At 43.1% G+C, this 19,791-nt stretch overlaps 1 protein-coding gene and 1 long non-coding RNA gene across 4 annotated transcripts in view; both read right to left on the bottom strand.

Moving 5' to 3' along the window:
• Nucleotides 1-19,791, bottom strand: part of LOC137479575 (uncharacterized) — a 335,528-nt gene that overhangs the window by 124,226 nt on the left and 191,511 nt on the right. The gene's annotated exons all lie outside the window — the stretch shown is intronic.
• EPHA4 (EPH receptor A4) overlaps nt 1-19,791 on the bottom strand; it is a 103,952-nt gene that overhangs the window by 49,544 nt on the left and 34,617 nt on the right. For all 3 annotated transcript variants that reach the window (XM_068200986.1, XM_068200987.1, XM_068200988.1), the window contains exon 4: nt 13,069-13,224. In XM_068200986.1, coding sequence (XP_068057087.1) covers nt 13,069-13,224 — 156 coding nt within the window. The remainder of the gene's footprint in view (nt 1-13,068; nt 13,225-19,791) is intronic.

Raw genomic sequence — 19,791 nt, 5'->3', positions numbered from 1 at the left:
GACACATAGGTCAAATGGGTCTTCAGTACCTAAATGAAAGGTCTCTGTTGCAGGAGTAGCTAAGCAAGGATTGTTTGTCTGTGTTGACTTCAAAAATACAAAATTAATATATTTCTTTTGAAAGGAGGGAAGTCCTCCCTTCTTGCCAAACCTTTGAAACAGTCTCTGAGTTAATCGGGGTTGACAGGTAGAATTACTGCAAGAAGAGAGAGCTGAGTCCAGCCCCTGAGCCAGGGAGCCCTCCTGCCTGCTGCACCACCAGGATGCCATTCATGGCTTTTATTTATGCACTGGCAGCATTTCGGACTCCTAAGGACAAAACCCTTTTACTCAAAGATCGGTTACTGAACACAGTAAGAGATGTTTCCTGATCCAAAAACCAGACGAGAAAAAAAAAAGGAAAGAAACTGGTTTTAATCTCTATTCATCATGTGGAAATGGAGGCAGGGAGAGATGTGGTGAGGCAAGGACACAAAAGACATGCTTTGCACATCTGGGCAGTGGTCAAAACTGTCCCAAGTCCCAGCCCAATGCCTCTGTCCCATAACCAGCTCTTCTTCCCCCAAAAGCTGGCTTTGCCAAATCCTCTGGGTATGAGAAAGTGGTCTCTGCTTAGGCTGCAAATACACAAGCTTCCTTTTCAAAAATAAACTCTGAGTGCAATGATGTGGAAGACACTCCTGAAATGGTGAACTCAAGCGGCAGCACAGGAACTGCTGAGTAGGGACTGAACCAAACTCTCTCCACCCTGGACTTCCCCAAACTGCCTCACACCTGGGCTCTCTTCAGGGCTGGCAGGTGCACAAGGTAACAACACCTGTCCCTCTGCACTGTCAAGAGAATGGGAAAACCAACACAAGCCTCAGGGGAAAAGAGCAGCCTCAGCAGGCTGCAAGCCCAGGTGCACATTGCACAGTGACGGTCTGCCCTGGCCAGAGCAGCAGCCAGAGACTCTGGAAGCTGAGGCTGTGTGTCCTCCCAGAGACTGGTCAGGACCTGGCAGCAGCAAGCCCTGAACAGAAACTGCTCCTGTGGAGCAGTCAAGACAAGCATCAAGAGCCTGATAGTGAGGAAAAGCAAAAGGTGTTTTCTTACAGAGCGTTCACTTGCTGCAGCCACACACACAAGAGCATCCACTCGGAGCACAGCCAGGAGAGCAGAGATGAGGTGGTGCCAGTGCAAACACCTCCTTCCCCAGGCAGCACCAGCTCTGCCAGGGCAGGGCAAGAACATCCCCGTTTCACGGGGGTATTCCTGAAGCAAAGACCTCCATGGGGAGAGGGTTCACACTACCACAGCTGCCGTCTGAAAGATGTCCCTCTTAGCTCAGACACAGCAGCCAGTTTGGGGTTAAACTCAGACTTAATCTGATGCCCATTAAGATATTTTCCAAGGCTCTAAGTCCAGTTTCACATGGGAAAATGTGCCAGAATGAATCAAGCTCCTCAGAAGCAAAAAGTCAGTAATTAGTATGTGGGACAGGGCACTGCAGTGTCTAAACAGAGATGCGACCAAGCGGAAAACCAGGGAAGCAGATGCTTGCAGGTCACAGAGATGAGTGCACCACCTCCAGCATGAAAAGGAAGATGCGGGGGAGTCTCCAAATGGTGGGCTGACATTACAGTGAGGGGAAAAGCAATTTGTTTTCTTCCTGGAGTGTAGTCATCAATGGAGCTGTTGGCACAGGGAGTGGGGAATAGCTTCAGATTGATGGGCCTGGTTTCAGATGTTGAAACACAGGGCGTATCCGCTTCTTCAATGGTGATCAGGATTTGCTTTGTTTCTGACAACAGAGCCGCTGCCCATAGATGAGACAAACCCTTTCAGGGCCAGGGCAGGCTGCAAGGGCCAGGATAGTACCTGGATGAACCCAGCTAGCAGGATCCCACAGGGAAGAGCATCCTGACAGCCAGACCATTACCCTCACACAAACCTGTGTCCTCTGGCAGAAAAATCTAGCTACGGGGCAGATGAGAGAGGAGACAAGGACCTGTGCTTCTGAATCACCACCACCATCTGTAATTTTGTCACAAATCCCACGATCTACAGCATTTTTCATCAATCTCCTGCCAATGGAAGCTTGCTATTGCATGGGCTATTTGGCACTGTGGAAGAATGGAGCTAATACTGCCACACTGCCTGGAACAGTTTGAAAATGTGACAGCTCCTACAGGAAATCAAAATTAAATCTAAACATTTTAATTCTGAAAACAAATTAATTTTAAAATTTATTCTATGATGTTAGGAAGGCAGGTGCTGTTGTTTTCCCTGCACAGGGCAACAAATCTGAGAGATGGATCTGCAGAGCCACTCAGTCTTCTCAAGTCAGTGACTGCAAAGGGAACACAGTTTGATCATGGGACCTGAAAGCCAGATCCCTCTCCAATCCCTTTAACCAGCACCCTGAACGGACAGTGGGGGCTCCTCTGTGGGAACACAGGGAACGGAAATTTTCAATCTTATTCCTTCCTGGGGCTCCATAAATCTTGTTTCACAATAAACCCATCAAAATCAAGTGAGCCATGAAGCAAATGGGAAGGCCCTGGGTGGAGCAGTTCATTGTGTGTCAGGGCTGAGGGAAACACTGAAGAGTCTGTTTAGCAACAAATAATCTTCACCAAGCTAATCTTGCTATCTTCCTCAACCGTCCTATTAGATTTCCTTCAATATATTGGGCAATGCAAATTGTTTGGCTTTCTCTTGCTGCAATAGGCTATAGCCATAACAGCTATCTGTCTTTCATCCACAGATCGAGAGATCTGTCTGTGTTAAGGACACTGCACCCTATGTCAAACAAACATTCACAGAAATAAGAGTTTTTAAGGCATTAATAGCATAAGCACTACTTGTATCAAAAGGACTGGTGTATTTTAGCATTCTTTCTACAACTTTAGGCAGTATTTTAACTTTTCCTTTATCAACAGTTCTCTCCCTCCCTTCCTACACTCAAGTCTCTCTCCAATCAGAAGCCTCCCACACACACCTTACAACTGACAAGGAACCGGTGAAAACCATGACAAGGGCACATACCAACACCTGACTGTCTCCTTCCTTCCTTCCAGACCACAGAAGATCCCTGTGTGCCAGCTGTCTGTGGGTCACAGGTCTGTGTGGGCACATTTAAGGAGCTTTGATGATGCACACCAGGGATCAAGCCTGGTCCAAGCGCTGCAGTGACGCACAGACAGCTTCCACAGTGAAGACCCGGTAATGAACTGAAGTAGCACCTGTGGGGTGCAGATGGCAAGGGGACACAGCTGGGAAGAAAACCAGGCTGCAGACTAACACTGGGCATAATAACACCTCAGTAAACTGTTTATTTGCAAGGAGTACAGTATTCTCCACTTAAATCAGCTGCTCTAAAGACTAAGGGGCATCAGAGATAGTTGAGTCAAACATCAGCAGGTTGTTTGACTGTTGTTTGGATGCCATCCAGCTGAGAACGTTATCCCAAAGCCCCTTTCTCCCTGTCCCCAAAGGATAGCAGCACAAATGTCGGAGGCTCAGCCTCACAAATCTGGCAAAGTCATTCTGCCAAGGAGAAAGAATGTCTACCCCAATGCAATGAATGATTTCAAAGAAAGATAGCACAAAAGGGATTAGCTACAACTGAGTGAATATTCCTGCTGCCTCGAGGGATCAGCATGCCCAGCCCTTCATGCACACCACAGGAAAAGCACAGACCCCAGGACTGCAGCGTGCCCAAGGACAGGATCTAAGCAGGACTGCAAGTGCAGCACCACCACAAAGGCACAAGTGGGGAGGAGAGAGCCCCTCCCCTGACAAATGCCATACACCACAAACCCATGGCAGAGGACATGCTGTAGCTGGACTCCTGAAGCTGGAGGGGCTCCAGGGAGACAGGAAGCAGGGTTGGTTGGTTGTGCAAGGAGACTCCAGCCAAGTCAGTCCTCTCTTCCTCCCTACAGCTGCAAACCCAACAGATCCATGCAACCAAAAAATATCCCTGAAAACTAACCCTGGGATCTGAAGGCAGACTTGTAAGCGCACTGTGCTGGGGAACTGTATTTAAATGGTTATGTCAGAGGTTTTAATATCCCTGGTTTTACATCTTCCTTTTTTATTACTGATCTGCCCAGCAAGGTGTTTCTCTAAAAGTCTATGTGGGTGTATGCGGTAAATTCAATTACAGTTTTCTACAAGGAGACCAGACAGACTTGTTTGACATCAAGAATACTGTCTTCACTAAACCAGTTAATTTAGTTCAGCAACAGTGTATGGTTAGGAGGCGTGGATTAAAGCACAGAGAACGGAGATGAGAAAGAAATGATTCCCAGCAAAACAGCTCCCAAGTGACCTTGTTGTCCCATAAAATGCGAAGAAATAAGAAAGACCTTGCAGTTTGGTTCTCTGCTGCCCCAGGTTGACAGGACTCAAGAATCCCACTTCGAGACAACCAGCAGCTCCAAATTTTGGGCAAACAACTTTTGTTCACCAAAGGTAGACACGAGTAAAAAAATTCCTCTTTTCTTTTCTCAGAGGTCCCATGGCCACAGGACTGAAGATAAAGGTGAGGGCTTTGGTTTGGCCAATTTTATCAGATACAAGTAGCCTTTATATACTGTTCTCTTATGTTGAAAAACAAAATCATCACAAAACAAACCAAAAAGCATTTCAGCACAGGGTTCTGACATTTAATTCCTTTAAAGTGAATTTAGCACTTCCAAGAAACCCACTCTGGTAGCACCCAAAATAAAGCTCCCTTAGCCACAAATAGCTTCCTGTCTGCACGTTTCTGTCACAGCCTGGCAGAGGGCTCCTTCAGGAGCTCCTTTTTTCATGCCAGCTTAGTCTTCAGCCATCAGCAGTGGTAGTGAATTATTCTGGCAGCAACATTTCCCATTAAGGACTGAGCTGATATTATCAGTATTAGGACTGTAACCACATCTATTTACTACTAGCCTCTGTTATAGTTAAGATTTATTACCTTGAAAGATCTGTCTGTGGGAGGAGATCTATTAAAAATGCAAACTGGAACACACACTCTCCATGGAAGTGCTAATGGAGATAATTCAAACATATACCCTCAAGAAGGCAAGCCTTTGTTAGGAGCATCCAGTCAGTCACCAAATCAGTGCATTTAAAATGTACCTCCTTTAAAAGAAAAATGCTTTCTAAAGGTATGTATGTGACTAAGTAACTAGCAGGATGAAACTTTTGAAACCTGGAAGGAGAAAATTATTTAAAAAATAATTTACTCCATCTGCTTGGGCACGTGTGTGAAAGCACATTTCTCCAGCAGGTAACGGATGTCTCTGCAGCCAGGGCAGTGGATAATTATTTTCAAGTGGGTTGTCACACTGCATTCAGCCTGCGTTTGCCTGACAGTGTGAAATCAGAAGGAAGCTTCATTGGCAATTCCCACCAGACATCAGAAAACCTCAAGCATGTAGAAAAGACTTTAATCTTCTTTAACCATTCCCGTACTCTCCTTGAAGAAAATATCACTACTTTTTTAAGGCAGAAAAAGCAGACCATAGCTTGATAAAGATTCAAAATTATTTTAACAAATAAAAAAATATTAAAATACTGTATTAAAAATAATACAATAACCTGCTACAGTTTGAAGCTTTCTAACTCCACCCTAAGACTGTGAAAGCCCTGCCAAAATACTGTTAAATGCAGCTGTGTGCCAGCTATGGGTGTTTGCTAATCAAAGTCAATCAGGCAGACCAGCAGGCCTCAATGGGCTTTGGACCAGGACTGACAAAAGGATCCTCTTTATGAGCCTGCTCCAGAGACGCTGACCCTCTTCATCTGCCCTGATTTCAAAGGGAACTCAGGGTATTCAGAAATCTTGAGCTAATTTGCTACATAATAAACAAGATTCATACAACAGGGAAGGTTGCTATGATGCAATGTGGTTTAAAAGGAGCCCAGGATGAACTGGCCTGTTTTGAATCGGCAGCTTGGCCTTGGCTGCACTACAGAGGAGCAGCAAAGTCTTTGATAAGTTAAAGGAGCAGCAGGCACCTGAGAGCAAGCATCTGACTGCCTAATAGCAAGAAAACCTGACTAGAAATGCTCTATCAGAAGCAGGGAAAAGTTTAGCACATCTGCTGCACAAGATCTGAGAGCCAGCTTTTGTGTGTAACACAGCAAGAATAAAGAGACCAAATAAAGAGGTGTAAAAAAAAAAAGTATCCATACAATGAATGCTTCCAAAGATCTTTGGAGCATATCTGCAGAGAGCAGTGAAATGCCACTGGAAGTACATCAGGTGCCTTTGAAAGGGCTGGCTCAGGCACAGAGAGGCAGCACTAGGGCTCTGCTAGGCTGCTGGTCGTGTTGCCAGCCTCACCCACGGGGTCACACTGCTGCTCTCTCAGCAAGGCCTCACCATGATGGTACTGTATGGATGGCCTTTAACAACTCTTATCAATGCTCTTTAATTTCATCATGATCCTAGAATCATCTCCCTGGAAGCAGGGCTGAGCGTGAAATAGAGAGTTTACTATTTTCAGAGAGGATGCAAAGAAAGTAATCATTAAATAATCAATGTCTTTAAACACCTTATGGTCACTGACTAAAACGTCTGGCAAAGCCGTGCCAGGCACAGTGTTCAAGAGGAAGCACTTTGGCCTCCTTTTTCCAACTCATAAGGCTTTATTGAGCCTGTACAGCAGTGGAGCTGTCAATGATGCTTCAGCATGTGAGCTCTGATGCCCTTCAGATATGCCTTTGTTGTTGATCTCTAACCATCTGAAAGAAAAGTTCTAACACAGTAAATACCTGGGTCCTGTACATTTAAGCTTGCAAATAAAGCCCACACTGTCCCGAGACAGTTGTGCATGTTGCTGCCACTAATTGCTTCTTTCAGCAGTTGTGGACAGGTCCCCTGTTGTTGTGGGCTAATTTACACAAGCAAAGGCAGCTCGGACAGCCCTCACTTCTTGCCTGCCTGGCTATTCCTGACCATTTATCATCACAGATTATATGTTTTACAACTGGCAAGACCAAAGCCAACAGGCCACAAGATACAGCAGTCACTTAAAATACCAGTAATCTGCTCCTTTTCCACCCTCTCTCCTCTCTGTGCATAGTTAGCTTTACAACTGGGTTATAATAAAGCAAATGATTTGGTAAACAATTCTTCATTTATTTACTTGGGCAAGATTCCTTTGACTTCAGCAGGAGTTCTGCCAAGCCAGGGATGCTGGACCAGTGCCAGTGACAAAATGCCCATTTCACTGGAATGTATGATTTCCTTTTTACTTGCCAGAAGTAACCCAGTTACCAGCTTCACAATAGGCTTTGTTCCTTTCACCCAGAGAACAATCCAACTAATAGCTCCTCTCCTAAAGAGGCTAAAGAAGTTAAGCAAAGAAGTCCAGTTACCACTGGCAGAGGTGTGGGAAAACTGATGCTCGTAGGAACCACTCCTTTGGGCTCTAGGCTTCTCTTCCAAGAACTGCCATATCAGAACATTTTGCATTGTCACGTATGCTAAGCCATGTTATCACATCTACTCTAATGCACTGTGCTGCAGACAATACCACCCGTGTTCACTCACTCTTTCGAGATAAAAAGAACTCCACTGCGGAAACCAGAAAGTTATCTGACAGTCAGACAGGAAAGAAATCCAACCAGAAAAATAAGCTGTTCTGTAATTGGCCCAACTGCTGAATTTCTTATGCTGTTTGCCCTCTAATTTACTTCAACAACTCTACAGAACTGGGTCCTGACTAACCAAATCAAAGCCCCCATTTAATTGAGTAAATGTCTCTGTTAATTTAAGGCTCTGGCCAGAAAATCAGAAGACAGCTAATAAACAGTTGCTGTATTTAAAAGAGTGATGATTTCAAGTCTACTGATTATAAACACACACTGTCAAATTACTCCCGTCTCTTCTCTTCAACCATAACCACTCCCCTTCTTATTCAATTTCTTCAGCCTGTCACCACACACAAGGGGAGACAGCTTTCTCCTTTGAGATTCCCATCACTCACAATCCCTTTCTCTCAGTCTGGCAGTGATGCAGCGATGGATGGTCCATTTTCCCAGCCTACGTGGAGAAGAAAAATCATTCTCTCCTTACAGCCTACCCACTGTTCCCTCTGCTATTGTAACTGCTGTACTACAGCTCAAAAGGCATTCTGATGTACTATTTACATAATGAACAGTATCATAGGATGTTTTGAGAACAAAATCATTTACTGAAGATGCAAATATATATATATAAAGATGTGAAAGAGTTATTATGTCATAAATTTAAATTCTGAACATCAGAGGCTCTACTGGCATATACCTCATACTACAGAGAACAGACTCCAACAGCAGAAGATTGCAGTAGTGCCAGCAAAAGTGTGGAAGTGTGGCAAAGCCAGTGCAAAGCCACCTACAATGCAGTAGCCAGCACAACTGTGTGGTGCGCTTTCCTTTTTCCTAGCAGCCACAATGGCGATAATCCACATCTGACTGGAAACTTAGAAAAGGAACAAGTTCAGCTGAAGGAAAAAGAGTGCATTTGCTTATTTATATTGTTTATAGTCTAAGCAATCATTATAAACATGTGCTCAAATAATCAGCTCCTACATAATTACTCATTTGCAGCCACAGTTATTAGGTAGGTAAATTCACTCTTTTCTGAAAATGCAGGTCAAATATTTATCTCTGTGATATGCTAAAAATAACATAAGATTGAGTTAAGGGTATATATTAGACTGCAACATTAACAAAATTGAAGTGTTTAGACCTTTCAAACCTTTTTTAAAGCCTTGACCTTGGAAACAAATAAGGACAGTGTTATTTTAATGTGCATTCAAATTTTAACAACACAGTCACAGAGCTCTAGTGGAATTCACATTGAGTTTCCACTGTAGATTGCTCATCATTTCATTATGGTTCATTATGCTGATAACTGTCAGAAAGCATTAGAAGCAGGAGCCTTGAGTAATAGCACTGAAATGGTAATTTAAAAACAATATACTTTCTGAAGGAAATACAGCACTGCACTAAATTCAATTAGAAGAGGGGAATGTAAAGACAAGTAAGTGATGTTTGTTGTTTGAAGTCAGGCTATTCAGTTTCTTGATAACCTAGACTGGAGAAGGTCCTTTTAAAGCAGGCACTCTTGTCTTGCATCTCACTACATCTGCTCTTATTATCTCCAAGCTTCTCTGGTATAAACTGTCTTAAATGCAACCGTTTTTGAAATATTTCAGGCCATGACAAAATATCAATCAATCCATCAGTCCCTGTTTGGGTGACACAACTGACTAAATTATTCAGGGTCATTTACTGAGGCAGATTTCAAGCTGGACAGTCCATGATGGTAATCTCTCTTTTGTAAAGGGCTCCCAATTAAAAATCATTAATAATTTGAATTGAACAGACAACATAAACAATACAAAACCGTCCCATTCTCGGTCATAATGTGAGCATTGTTTGTTAAGAGTTAGAGAACCCAACTCATTAATGGTGGGGACGCGGGAGCAACACACATTAATTTGGGTGGGAACTGCACCTGCCTGCACCAGGCTGCAATTCACAGGATATCTCCTTACAGAGAAGGGAATTCAGGGACAAGGGCCATGATTGAGACTGATTTGTTTTCCTGCCTCATGGATTCATGTGTGGGTAAGGCAATTTATTCTCCATTACATTGCTAACCTTATGAAAGACCCTTCCTCTCTGCAAGTACTGAAATATAATGAAGGCCTGTAGAGTATGCTTCCAAAAGGGAAAGGTGCTTTGGGCTCAGGTGTATTACAAGTCAATCATCCCATCTCCATGCCCAAGCACACAGCTGACAAGCCCACTGTGCTTCAGAGCTGAAAGTTTGAATTCCCAAGTTTGGCCAAAGCGGCAGATCCAGGCTGGCTCTGCCCCTTGGTGGTGACAGACACATTGATGATTACCCCCAGGAGGCAGGTTTGAGGAGAAAGATGCACCAGTAAACACGTGTATGTCAGGGTCTCTGCCTGGCCTTTGACACAGCCCACTCCTCTATCTCTACACCCACGCTGCCACATTGTGCTGTTACTTGCACAAACGTTACACCAGACATAATCACTCTCTAGCAGAGCTGAAACAGAGCAGACTACTAAAACCAGAGTTTGAGTAACTTGTTTAGGAGCCTGATGCCTAGCTTACCTGAGGTTAGACGCAGTTTTTACAGCTCAGCAAGGGATGGTAATGTCAGAGAGTAGTGCTATGGAAGGATAAAACTCTGGAGCCAGCACAACAGGAAGTAGCTACTGCTTTTGTTACTTAATTGCAAGAAAGGAAAAGGAAGGGGAACTCTCCCATTCCCTTTCATCCACTAGCACAATCAGGCTAATGGAAAGTCCTAACAGTCTTCCTCCCCCAACCTAGAAGGCAAGATAAATGACAAGGCCAGCCAGTTTACTACTAAAGGAAATCAATAGCCAAGGGTCAAAGCTTTACAAAAACACATCTTAAGAAGGCTGAAGTTCTTCATCTTAAAAAGTGTTTAGGAATAATAAAGAAGGGATCAATCCACAGTCCATTCCAGGTGTTCTTTCCAAATTATCCAATGTTACTTTTATTCACCTGGTCTAATAGTTCTCCAAGTGAACAGAAACCTGATTTTACAAGCCAGTGGAGCAGAGTCTATCATTTTGCTAGAAGAATGGATCTCAGATACTGTTTTATTTCTTCATTAGTGTGCCGTCACACTGAGCGATTACTAAATGCAGGCCTGAATGAGAATACCAGAGTTAAAGAGAGCATAATGAACAAAGAAGGTGCCTGATTATTATGGCTGTCAGCACAAGGGAATTGGGTTTGTCACCTGGTTCAACCAACTGGTAAGAACTGATTACAGTCTGAATCCACCTGAAAGCACCTTTGATGTTTACGCTCCCTTCTGTCTACACATCCTGTCAGGAAAGTCAGACAAACGGGGACCTTCTTCTGAAGGGTCCTCCTTCAGCAGAGGCCCTCTGAACGCTGTCACTTGCCTCAGATACATGGGCCGAGGGCCACTTAGAGCGGGAGCGTGGCCAAGGAGGAGCGCCCGCGCGTGGCTCGGCTGCGCTCGCGCTGGAGCGGGCACCACCCTTCCAGCTCGGCTGAGGCCGGGCTCAGAGACGGGCACAGCAGGGCTGGGGGAGCACAGCTGCCCACAGGCCAGCCCAAAACAACTCCTGTGTCATCACCTTGCATCACAGAAAAAGAAGACCTTCAGCTACAGGAAAATTCAAAGCTATGGAACAGGGCCTCCAGAGACAGGCCTGTTTTCCAAGAGCAAGGATTGTGCTGCTGGCTTGCCTCTGCCTGCAGAGCCCTCCAAGGCCGCTGCAGAGATGAAGACTGAGGCCAGCACCACAGCCTTTGCCTTTTCTCCTTTCCTCCCTGTATTTTTGGGGTAAAAGACCAAGATCGGGAACTTCAGCTTTGTCTGACCTGCCAAGACAGGAATGAGGAAGAGTGCCTGCAGCAGGCCCAAGACTTGACAAAAAAGGGCTAAGCTTGCAGGGGTACATTGTGCAATACCAGCAAACATACATATCATTTGCTTACAATTTCCCCATCTGGAAATGTTTTGCTCTCTCCTCATACTTCCCTAAATGCACGTGCCTATTTAAATTCAACCAGTTGATTACTAATTTGATTTCAATTTGGTCAAGATATCATTCACAAGGACCAGGGCTTTGAAAATCTTTTGTTGGTATAATGTTATTTAGGGTGTACATTCCAAACAATAGTTTTGTTGTTGCAGAAAGACATTTTTCCTATCAAACTGGTCACGTTTTAGATCTGGTAGTGTAAATTATATTATAGAAAGCATGTTCTTGCCCATTTAGACAAGGTTTCACAATACAGTTAGACTCCATTCCCAGTCAATACTTGGCAAGGGATATATGCACCACTCTGCTTCCTACTAAGCAAAAGCAGCTGCTCTTGGCTAAGTCCTGGCCTCCTCAACCACCACCCAGCAAAACTCACTGCTGAAAAGAAGGAAATCACTGGAGAACAGTTGGAATCAAGGGAGTGTGGGGAAGGGATGAGTGCTAACTTAGTTACGGACATGCTCTGTTTCTGCCTTGTAAGGGAGAAATTAAGGTTTAAATAAATGTGAGTCATCTCTCACAAAATTAATTCTCAATATATAAAAACGTTACAAAATAAATATCTCGGCTTTTCCTCACACACACATACACACTCTCTACATAAATAATACAGTTGAACTCCAAAAATCTGGAAACACTTCCAATAGCTTTCAGGGGATGCCACACATGGACATCCCCCTGGTAAAATACAGCCCTTTCACTCATTGTTTCAAACTGCTCTGCTCCTAAGAAAGTGAAAACCAAAGAGCTAGATGATCACAATTTAACACCAGGAGATGCCTGGAATCCCAGGTCTTAGACTGCATGAGCCATTAACCAACACACAGGACAAGGAGTTTATCTAGCAACCCTGTGACTGTACTCAGTGCATCTCTCCTTCTCCCTGATGAAGGCATTTTGGTGGAACTAAAGCAAATTCCATTTGCTACACATGGTGTATTTACCTGCACAGGATAAAATAAACCATGCATTGGGTTGTTGTTTGATTGAAGTTTAAGATTTATTATTACCACCCCTTTCAGATGAACACTTAGGTTCCTAAAGGTCACCAGCTATATTTCAAAGCAAATTGGAAATATAATGAGATTATAAATATTACCTTTTTACTTGAGGTCATATAATTACAAGGAAAGCTTTCATAATTTCTACAAATATTCATATTTAAAGATCTGAAAGGTGATGTGCTCTACTAGCCAGGTGCTCAGACTGGAACTGAAGCCCGTATTTTACTTCTACCCGTGTTACTAAGGTGGAAGTCCCTCTTTTGTAACTGTGTCTTCTGATTTATTTATACTGCAAACTCACAAGGGTCAGCATAACCATGCCACCATTAGGAACTGAGGGCTGAGAACTAACACTGTCACTCAGAAGTGTGACCACAGCGCAAACTGCATCTGCACAGGGCCAGAAGAGCCACTGAATGCTGCTGTCAGAAGCAGAATGCTTTTTAGAGACACAGAGAAGAAATGGGTGATAAAAGGGGCAGGAGATTGTTCAAAGACCAACTTACGAGTGCAGGGCATGGAGGCAGCATCGCTTTCAGCTCGGAAAAAGCCACGATCGCAGGTGCAGGACGTGGAGCCTTCCCAGATGGAGTAGCTGTGGGGCGGGCATTTGGCACAGGCAGCATCTGTCGAGAGAGCCTTGTAGTATCCGATTTTGCAAGCTAGATGGAGGAACAGGAAGGGAGAGTGTTACTGGCCCGGGCTGTGACCATAAATTGTTAGCTACTCATTCAAAATCAAGGCAGGAGACATTTCAAAGAGATCTAATGATGTCCTCTTAGCCCCAGGTGAAGAATTAACAATCATCACACTCTTAATGAGTAGTCCTACGTCAGGGGATACTGATTTCTAATTCCAACAAGGAGCCATTTTAAAAGCTGGCTATGGGATGGCAAAAAAAATTATACTCTTCTGTTGACACTGCCAGAAAATCAGCTGCCTCTTTGAGCTAACTGTGGAGTTGCATGTGGCTTAACCCATGTCCACCTGCACCCCACACACACAGAACATGACAAAAGGGTGCAATTGGTTTATTCTATGACCACTTAAGGAATGGCAGCTGACAGTCAGACACTGCCAATTTTTAAGAGGGAGTGGGACAGGAACCCAACATGCCCGGAAATGGCACATCTCCCTCCTGGCAAGGCAGAATTCATTTGGCTCTTTCTCCCCAAGGGAGGAGATCAGCAATGCTCTCCCCTGCTCAAAGCTGGGGCACAGCAGTAATTGCACCACTGCCACCCGGGCCCACGTGCAGTTGGCAAGCTTTTGGTGACATCAGCTTCATAAAAGCAGGACTTACACAAAAGGCTACTTTTACATCACTTGGAAAAAACTCATTAGCATCATTAATAACACATTTTCATGGTGGCTAGCAGGTATGTCATCCTAGAAATTTCTCCCTTGGCTAGAGAAAAAAGCCCACCATCACCAGCTCTGGCTTTTAGCACTGCAGAGAAGAGAGAAAATTCCCAGGCACGCAAATCAGTAAAAAAGAAAGGCTGTTCCCAGTATTTACTGTGTGACTCACTCCACATCTTGTCATTTATCACCTACACTACCTTTAGGGTTCCCCTGCTACACACAGGCTCCTGTTGGGAGGGCATAAGCCCCTGCACAGCCAGGGCTCGCTCTTGCTGTTTCAACCTTCCCTCACTCTTTCCCTGCTTCTCTTATGAAGCCCTCCAGTGGGAAATGGAGAGGGATATTAGTAACAGGTTTATAAAAGAGCAAGTTACTTCATTCTTATTAGCCAAAGCCATTTATGAAATGTCCTTAACAAGTCCTGCCTTTACGATGTGCCACAAGCCATCTGTGAGAGCACTGGGAGATCAGCCCGCTGTCACTCGCTGGGGCTGTCACAGGACCAGAGGACCCTGGGAAAACACATTGCTCAAGTGACTGAGATTTACGCTTCCAGAGTTCACATGCATCGTGGCATTAGATAAGGTTCGACTTGCAAGGTGTGTTTTGGCCATGCTTCAAAAAGCCTTGGGGTTTCCATACGTCAGGAATGATTCTTTTTTTCTTTTTTTCTTTTTTTTTTTTTTTTTTTTTTTTGTGTCCCTGAACACAAATTCAAACCCAACACATCTGGCCCATCAGCCAGGCACCCGCAGAATGCAAAGGCAACACCTGGAAAACAGTTTATTCTTCCTGGGATGGGAATTGCCCAGCAAAACAAACAAGGAAAAGAATCCTTCTTTTTTTATATATATTATTTGAACTATCTGGTGAGCAAGTTGCTGTATCACTATGTGTCCTGGGTTTAACCACAGCAGCAGTCAAGTGGCAGATGCTGGTCTTAGATATTACTCCTGGCTTGCACTGTCACAGCACAGATGAGAAAAATGTCTAAGTCTGTGTATGACCAGGAGAGACACCCACAGGAAGGATCTTGCTGCCACATATATAAAGACATGGCAATGAAAAACAGAATACAAAAGGAAACCAAGCTGACTGCTTTTATCCACAAAATTCTTTCTATTATTCACCGTTTTAACACTAAACATGTAAAGTCTAATATTACTTTTAATATGAACATCACAATCCACAGAAATCATTAAACAGTGAGCTGTTTAATGATTATCTTTAGCATATTTGGGGTATTAAAATACTTATCTATTCAACAATCTAGCTCAAGACTGAAAATCCTATTTGGGCTATAACATGCTTCTAGACAGGCAAGAAAATGTTGCAGGTAAAGATTTTAGTGACCATTCCTCCCTGTCTTTTCATACTCCACAGTTTAAAAGGGAATAGATGTAATCAGTGAGTACTGCAAGGTCAACACTCTAACTCAAGGATTTTTTCCCCCTCGTTTCATGCACTGTATTTTGTTTTCTACTATATTAAGCCAAGATCATTAATATTTCAAAACCTGAAGAAAGCTCTCCAAACACACTGGCTGCTCCTAAAGCACACACAGCCATTTTGCTTCAAAAATCAACTACTCCTGAAGACCGTTTTCTTCATTTTTGTGTGCTCAGAGATTCACCACATTTCATAACAGACATAAAAGGGCATTAGAGAATGTGCTGCATTAAACCAGGAGTTCTTTGCCCCCAAGAGCTCCATGGTAGCGTCACTTAAAAACTCAAACCTAATCCTGTAAAAGCTGTTCTTAGCATGAAGTGCTGCTGACACACCTATTACAACTACAGATGGACTTTTTTTTTTTGAAGGGTAATGATTTAGTAGGCAAACAAGAAGCCTGTACAGAACTCATTCCCTGGAAGTCTTTATTGCTTGCTCATGACAAATCTTCACGCAGCTGCTTTTCTAGGAAGGATTTGCTGGGTGAGACCCAGCATGAATGGGGTTCTTACACAGTTTTCGAAAGATGCCTTTGTAAAAAGATTAGTTCACATGTGCAATGCAAACTCTGAGTTCAATTTCTTAGCTTTGCCTTAATTAGTTCTTTCTGTGAGGTTTCTTTTTGTTTTTTAAAGGAGCAAAAAGTTTTTCTCACATTCAGGTCACCCCCAAGTGTAACACGGTTACAATCGGCTGCACCACATTCAAGGGAAATTCTCAAACACAAATATTTTCAGTTCACAGTTTTTCCTCAGAAGAAATCACATTAATTTAAATAGACATCAGCTTGAAATAATCATGCTGATGTCTTTGAGTTATAATATTAAAATCTATTCGACTTCTATTTCTCTTAAAGCAAGACAAGACCTGGCAAACATTGCTGGTCATTATTACATGCTTCTTCCTTCTTTTTTCCAAATATATCAGAGTGATGCATGTCAAAACGGCAGAAATTGCTCTGAAGAATTATGGAACTTCAGTCAAATCTTGATGTAAATTTTCTCAAGCTGTTTTTCCAACTCTGTTTTCACATTAAAACCTGATTTTCAGACTTAAAGATTCCTCAAAAAAAAAAAAAAAAAGAGAAAGAATACATGTGTGGGCTGCAAAGTCTGCTTGCTTGGTCTCTCCAAATGCTGAATTTTCTACTAGAAAATTTTAGACAGCAATTTCAGAATTTAAAAACTCATCTCATAGTGGATGGGGTTCTACTCATATTCTTTTTAAACACTGCTACAACAAAATGCATGTATTAAATTGGTTTTTACTATTTTTAAATAAGCTATGTTCTTGGGGTTTTTTACTGGGGGCAGGGGAAATATTTAGGGAAATTATTCTTTCAAATTTAGAGTTGCTTTAAAAAAAAAAAAAATCCCCCAGTACTTGCTCTTAAATTGTTCCTTTATCCTTGTGGAAATGGCAATAATTCTGTCCAAGTTTGGAAAAGGCTTGGCACACCTAATAGTCCTTTAAAAATAAATTAAAAATCGCATAATGTTCGCAAAGGGTTGGATAAAGAAATAATCCCAACCTCTTTGCTGACAAGTTCTGAAACCATTAAAAATGCAGTGCACATCTTAAAAACATCTCAGGGAGCTCCAGGCAGAGGCTCTGGCAGTGCCTGGAGGCTGAGATGGGAGACACCCCTGAGCCTGGCTGGGATCTGAGCAGTGATGGGATGGGGAAGGCCCAAAAGGGCCAGCCCCGAGCTGAAAGCTGCTGGGCAGGAGCTCTGGCAGCAGCCCTGGACACCAGGGACCAAGGCCAGGAGAAATCCTGCTTGAAGCCTCAGCCTCTGCTGAAGAGGATTGTAACCAAGAAAATAATGATTTCTGATTAGGACCTCATAAAGTGACTAGAGAGAAAAACAAGCACAGAAACACGTTTTTATTCAAGTAAATCTAGTTAAGTCAATAAACTGATATTAGAAGCAAATGTGACAGAGATGTTGTGCTCATTCACAGAAGCCCCATGGGATGCAGTCCTGCACAGGCCAGCAGCACTGACTGCAGAGCCATGGCCATGAGATCCCTGAGCCAAAGGCTGAGCTCTCCACACAAGGAAAGGGCCCTCAAACAGGAGCAGGACCACAACCAAACCATGCTCCTGCTGCACCCTCCTGCCCAAAAGGAACCTTCTGTACCCGTAAGAACATTTCTTATCACAGGCAAGCTAGCAATGCTGCTAAAACTTGTGCAATCAGTTCAATTGTCAGAAGCCATGCATTCCAGTTCCCTTTCTTGAAGCAGAAAAATATGTTAGCTACATACTCAAGAAAACTTCAAAATTCCTTGAGAAGCAATTTTGAATCAAATCTCTCTCTGCACACAACAGAAGAGGGAAAACTACTTTTAAGTCAATTATTGTAGCCAGCTTTAAAGAAAGACTCCAAAATAGTACTCTTGGTGAAATGAAGGACAAGGCAAATAACTTAGTAAGAGATATTTCAATTTCAATGTCACGTTTATACATTTCAGTGAGAAAAGATATTTGTGTTTAAAGAGTTGAAAGAATACTTTGATAGCACATTTGATGTGTTTCATCACTGGTTACTTTTTCTACAGCTCTTCTCCTTGGAAATATTTTGAGCTCCCATTTTAACTGCACCCTCAGGAACAAAAAGTTACTTTTACTTTTCCCCTTGAATGTTGTTCTTAGACTTTAAGAGGATGGATTTTCTCTCTCGCATCATAACAAAACTACATCTGCCACATAAGAAGGCAGCATATCCTTAGCTTACTTTTACTGTTATTACCATTTCTGAACAGATTTTTGTGTGTTAATTATAGAACTCAATTGTTTGGATAGTCTCTTTTGATGAGCTTTCTGCCCCGCACCATGAACCCCTCTGTTATTGTACAGCTGTTTTACTTCCAAATGCTCATCAGGGTTTTCTAATTGTCAAGCTGTCCCAGCAACCAGGTCTTTTGACCTAAAAGTCAAAGAAAGGGAGTCACCCTTGTCTCCCCGACATGAATACCCCAGCAGTCCCAGGGGCCCCCGATACCTACAAGACAATGCCTTTCCAGATCATTGCCACTACAAGCATAATCGGGTTTGGGGTGAAATGAGAAGATTTAAAATAGGATGAATTAATGAGTTTCTTGTAAAATTAAATCATTCTCCTGGTCCAATCTAATTACTCACTGTAATGCCCCTGAGGGTGATAAATAAAGATCCTTAGAAGCCAAGCAAGAGGGAAGAAAAAAAAAAAAAAAAACTTTCTCATGAGCATTTCTTAAAAGTCAAGTTGTAGAATGTGATGTGATATACCAAATGCTCTTTCCAAATAACGTCAGATTCCTTTGATGCTCATATTGTAAGATCTTTGCCTCCTGTTAATAATGACTGTACTATTGCTACACATAAAAAGGAGCTCCCCATCTTTAGCTTGTATCTCTGATGAGAAAACCAGTATTTCCACACACTAAGCATGTATTTTGGATGCATGAGTGGTACAAGGAAACACAAAAATCCCACTGGGGAAGAGTCTAGACTGTTTGACTGCAGAACACTTTTACTCCATGATTGGGTAAAAACTCAGGAAGCTCAAAACAGAAATAAAGGGACCTTGGAATATTAATGTAGTATGATTTGAAATCCAAACTCTGAGTATCCAAGCCACTGGACCTGTACATGCAGATACCCTAGCAGGTTAAGCACTCAGACCTCCTTTGCAAAGCTGCAGCATAAACCAAGTAGAGGAGCTTTTCACACACCCAATCTGAACAATCATTAAAAAAAATTAAATATCTTTGGATATTTTTTGCCCAGTATAGCTTCCTTGGCTACAGGTCTGCTGCTAGTGCTGTGGTTTGCTGATTTAAGGCTAGGGACTGATCCCATGATGCCAGTCACAGCAGGACTCAAACAAACATCTTTGGTAAATCTAAGAGTACCTTGCCTGACTGTGCATCCATGGAGACATTGAACAGTGGCCAGATTTTTATTTGGCTCATGGGAGACTAGAAAGTCAGTTGCCTACTTCAGTTCAAGAAGCAAGGAGCAAGATTGATCTTTGGTGTGGAAATAGACCACCATCACCATCCAAGGTCTCTCATTGAATCCTCAGGAGGGAAAGGGATGAGGCACTCACTGCTAACTGCAAGGTGCCCATTGCCACAGCCTGTTAAAGACAGCAGGGAATGGCAGTGCACTGACATCGGCCCAATCCTGCTGCACCATCAGGCACATCCCAACAGGTCCACTTCATTTAAGTTCCTCTGTACTCAGTCCTCTCCTGTAACACTTCATTTGACAGACTCTGGTGGACCTGGAGGGCCAGCAGCCAACACTGCCAGTGAGAGCCAAGACAAAAAGGCATTCAGTACCTCTGACATGTCCTTGGTCACTAGGTTTCCTCCCCTGCTGAGCACTGGAACCGTGTTTTCCTCAGCCTTCCTTATTGTGCC

The sequence above is a fragment of the Anomalospiza imberbis genome, chromosome 10, assembly GCF_031753505.1.
Source record: "Anomalospiza imberbis isolate Cuckoo-Finch-1a 21T00152 chromosome 10, ASM3175350v1, whole genome shotgun sequence".
NCBI classification, from domain to species: domain Eukaryota; kingdom Metazoa; phylum Chordata; class Aves; order Passeriformes; family Viduidae; genus Anomalospiza; species Anomalospiza imberbis.
Note: the sequence above shows the minus strand (reverse complement) of the source record. Positions and strands in the feature narration are given on the sequence as shown.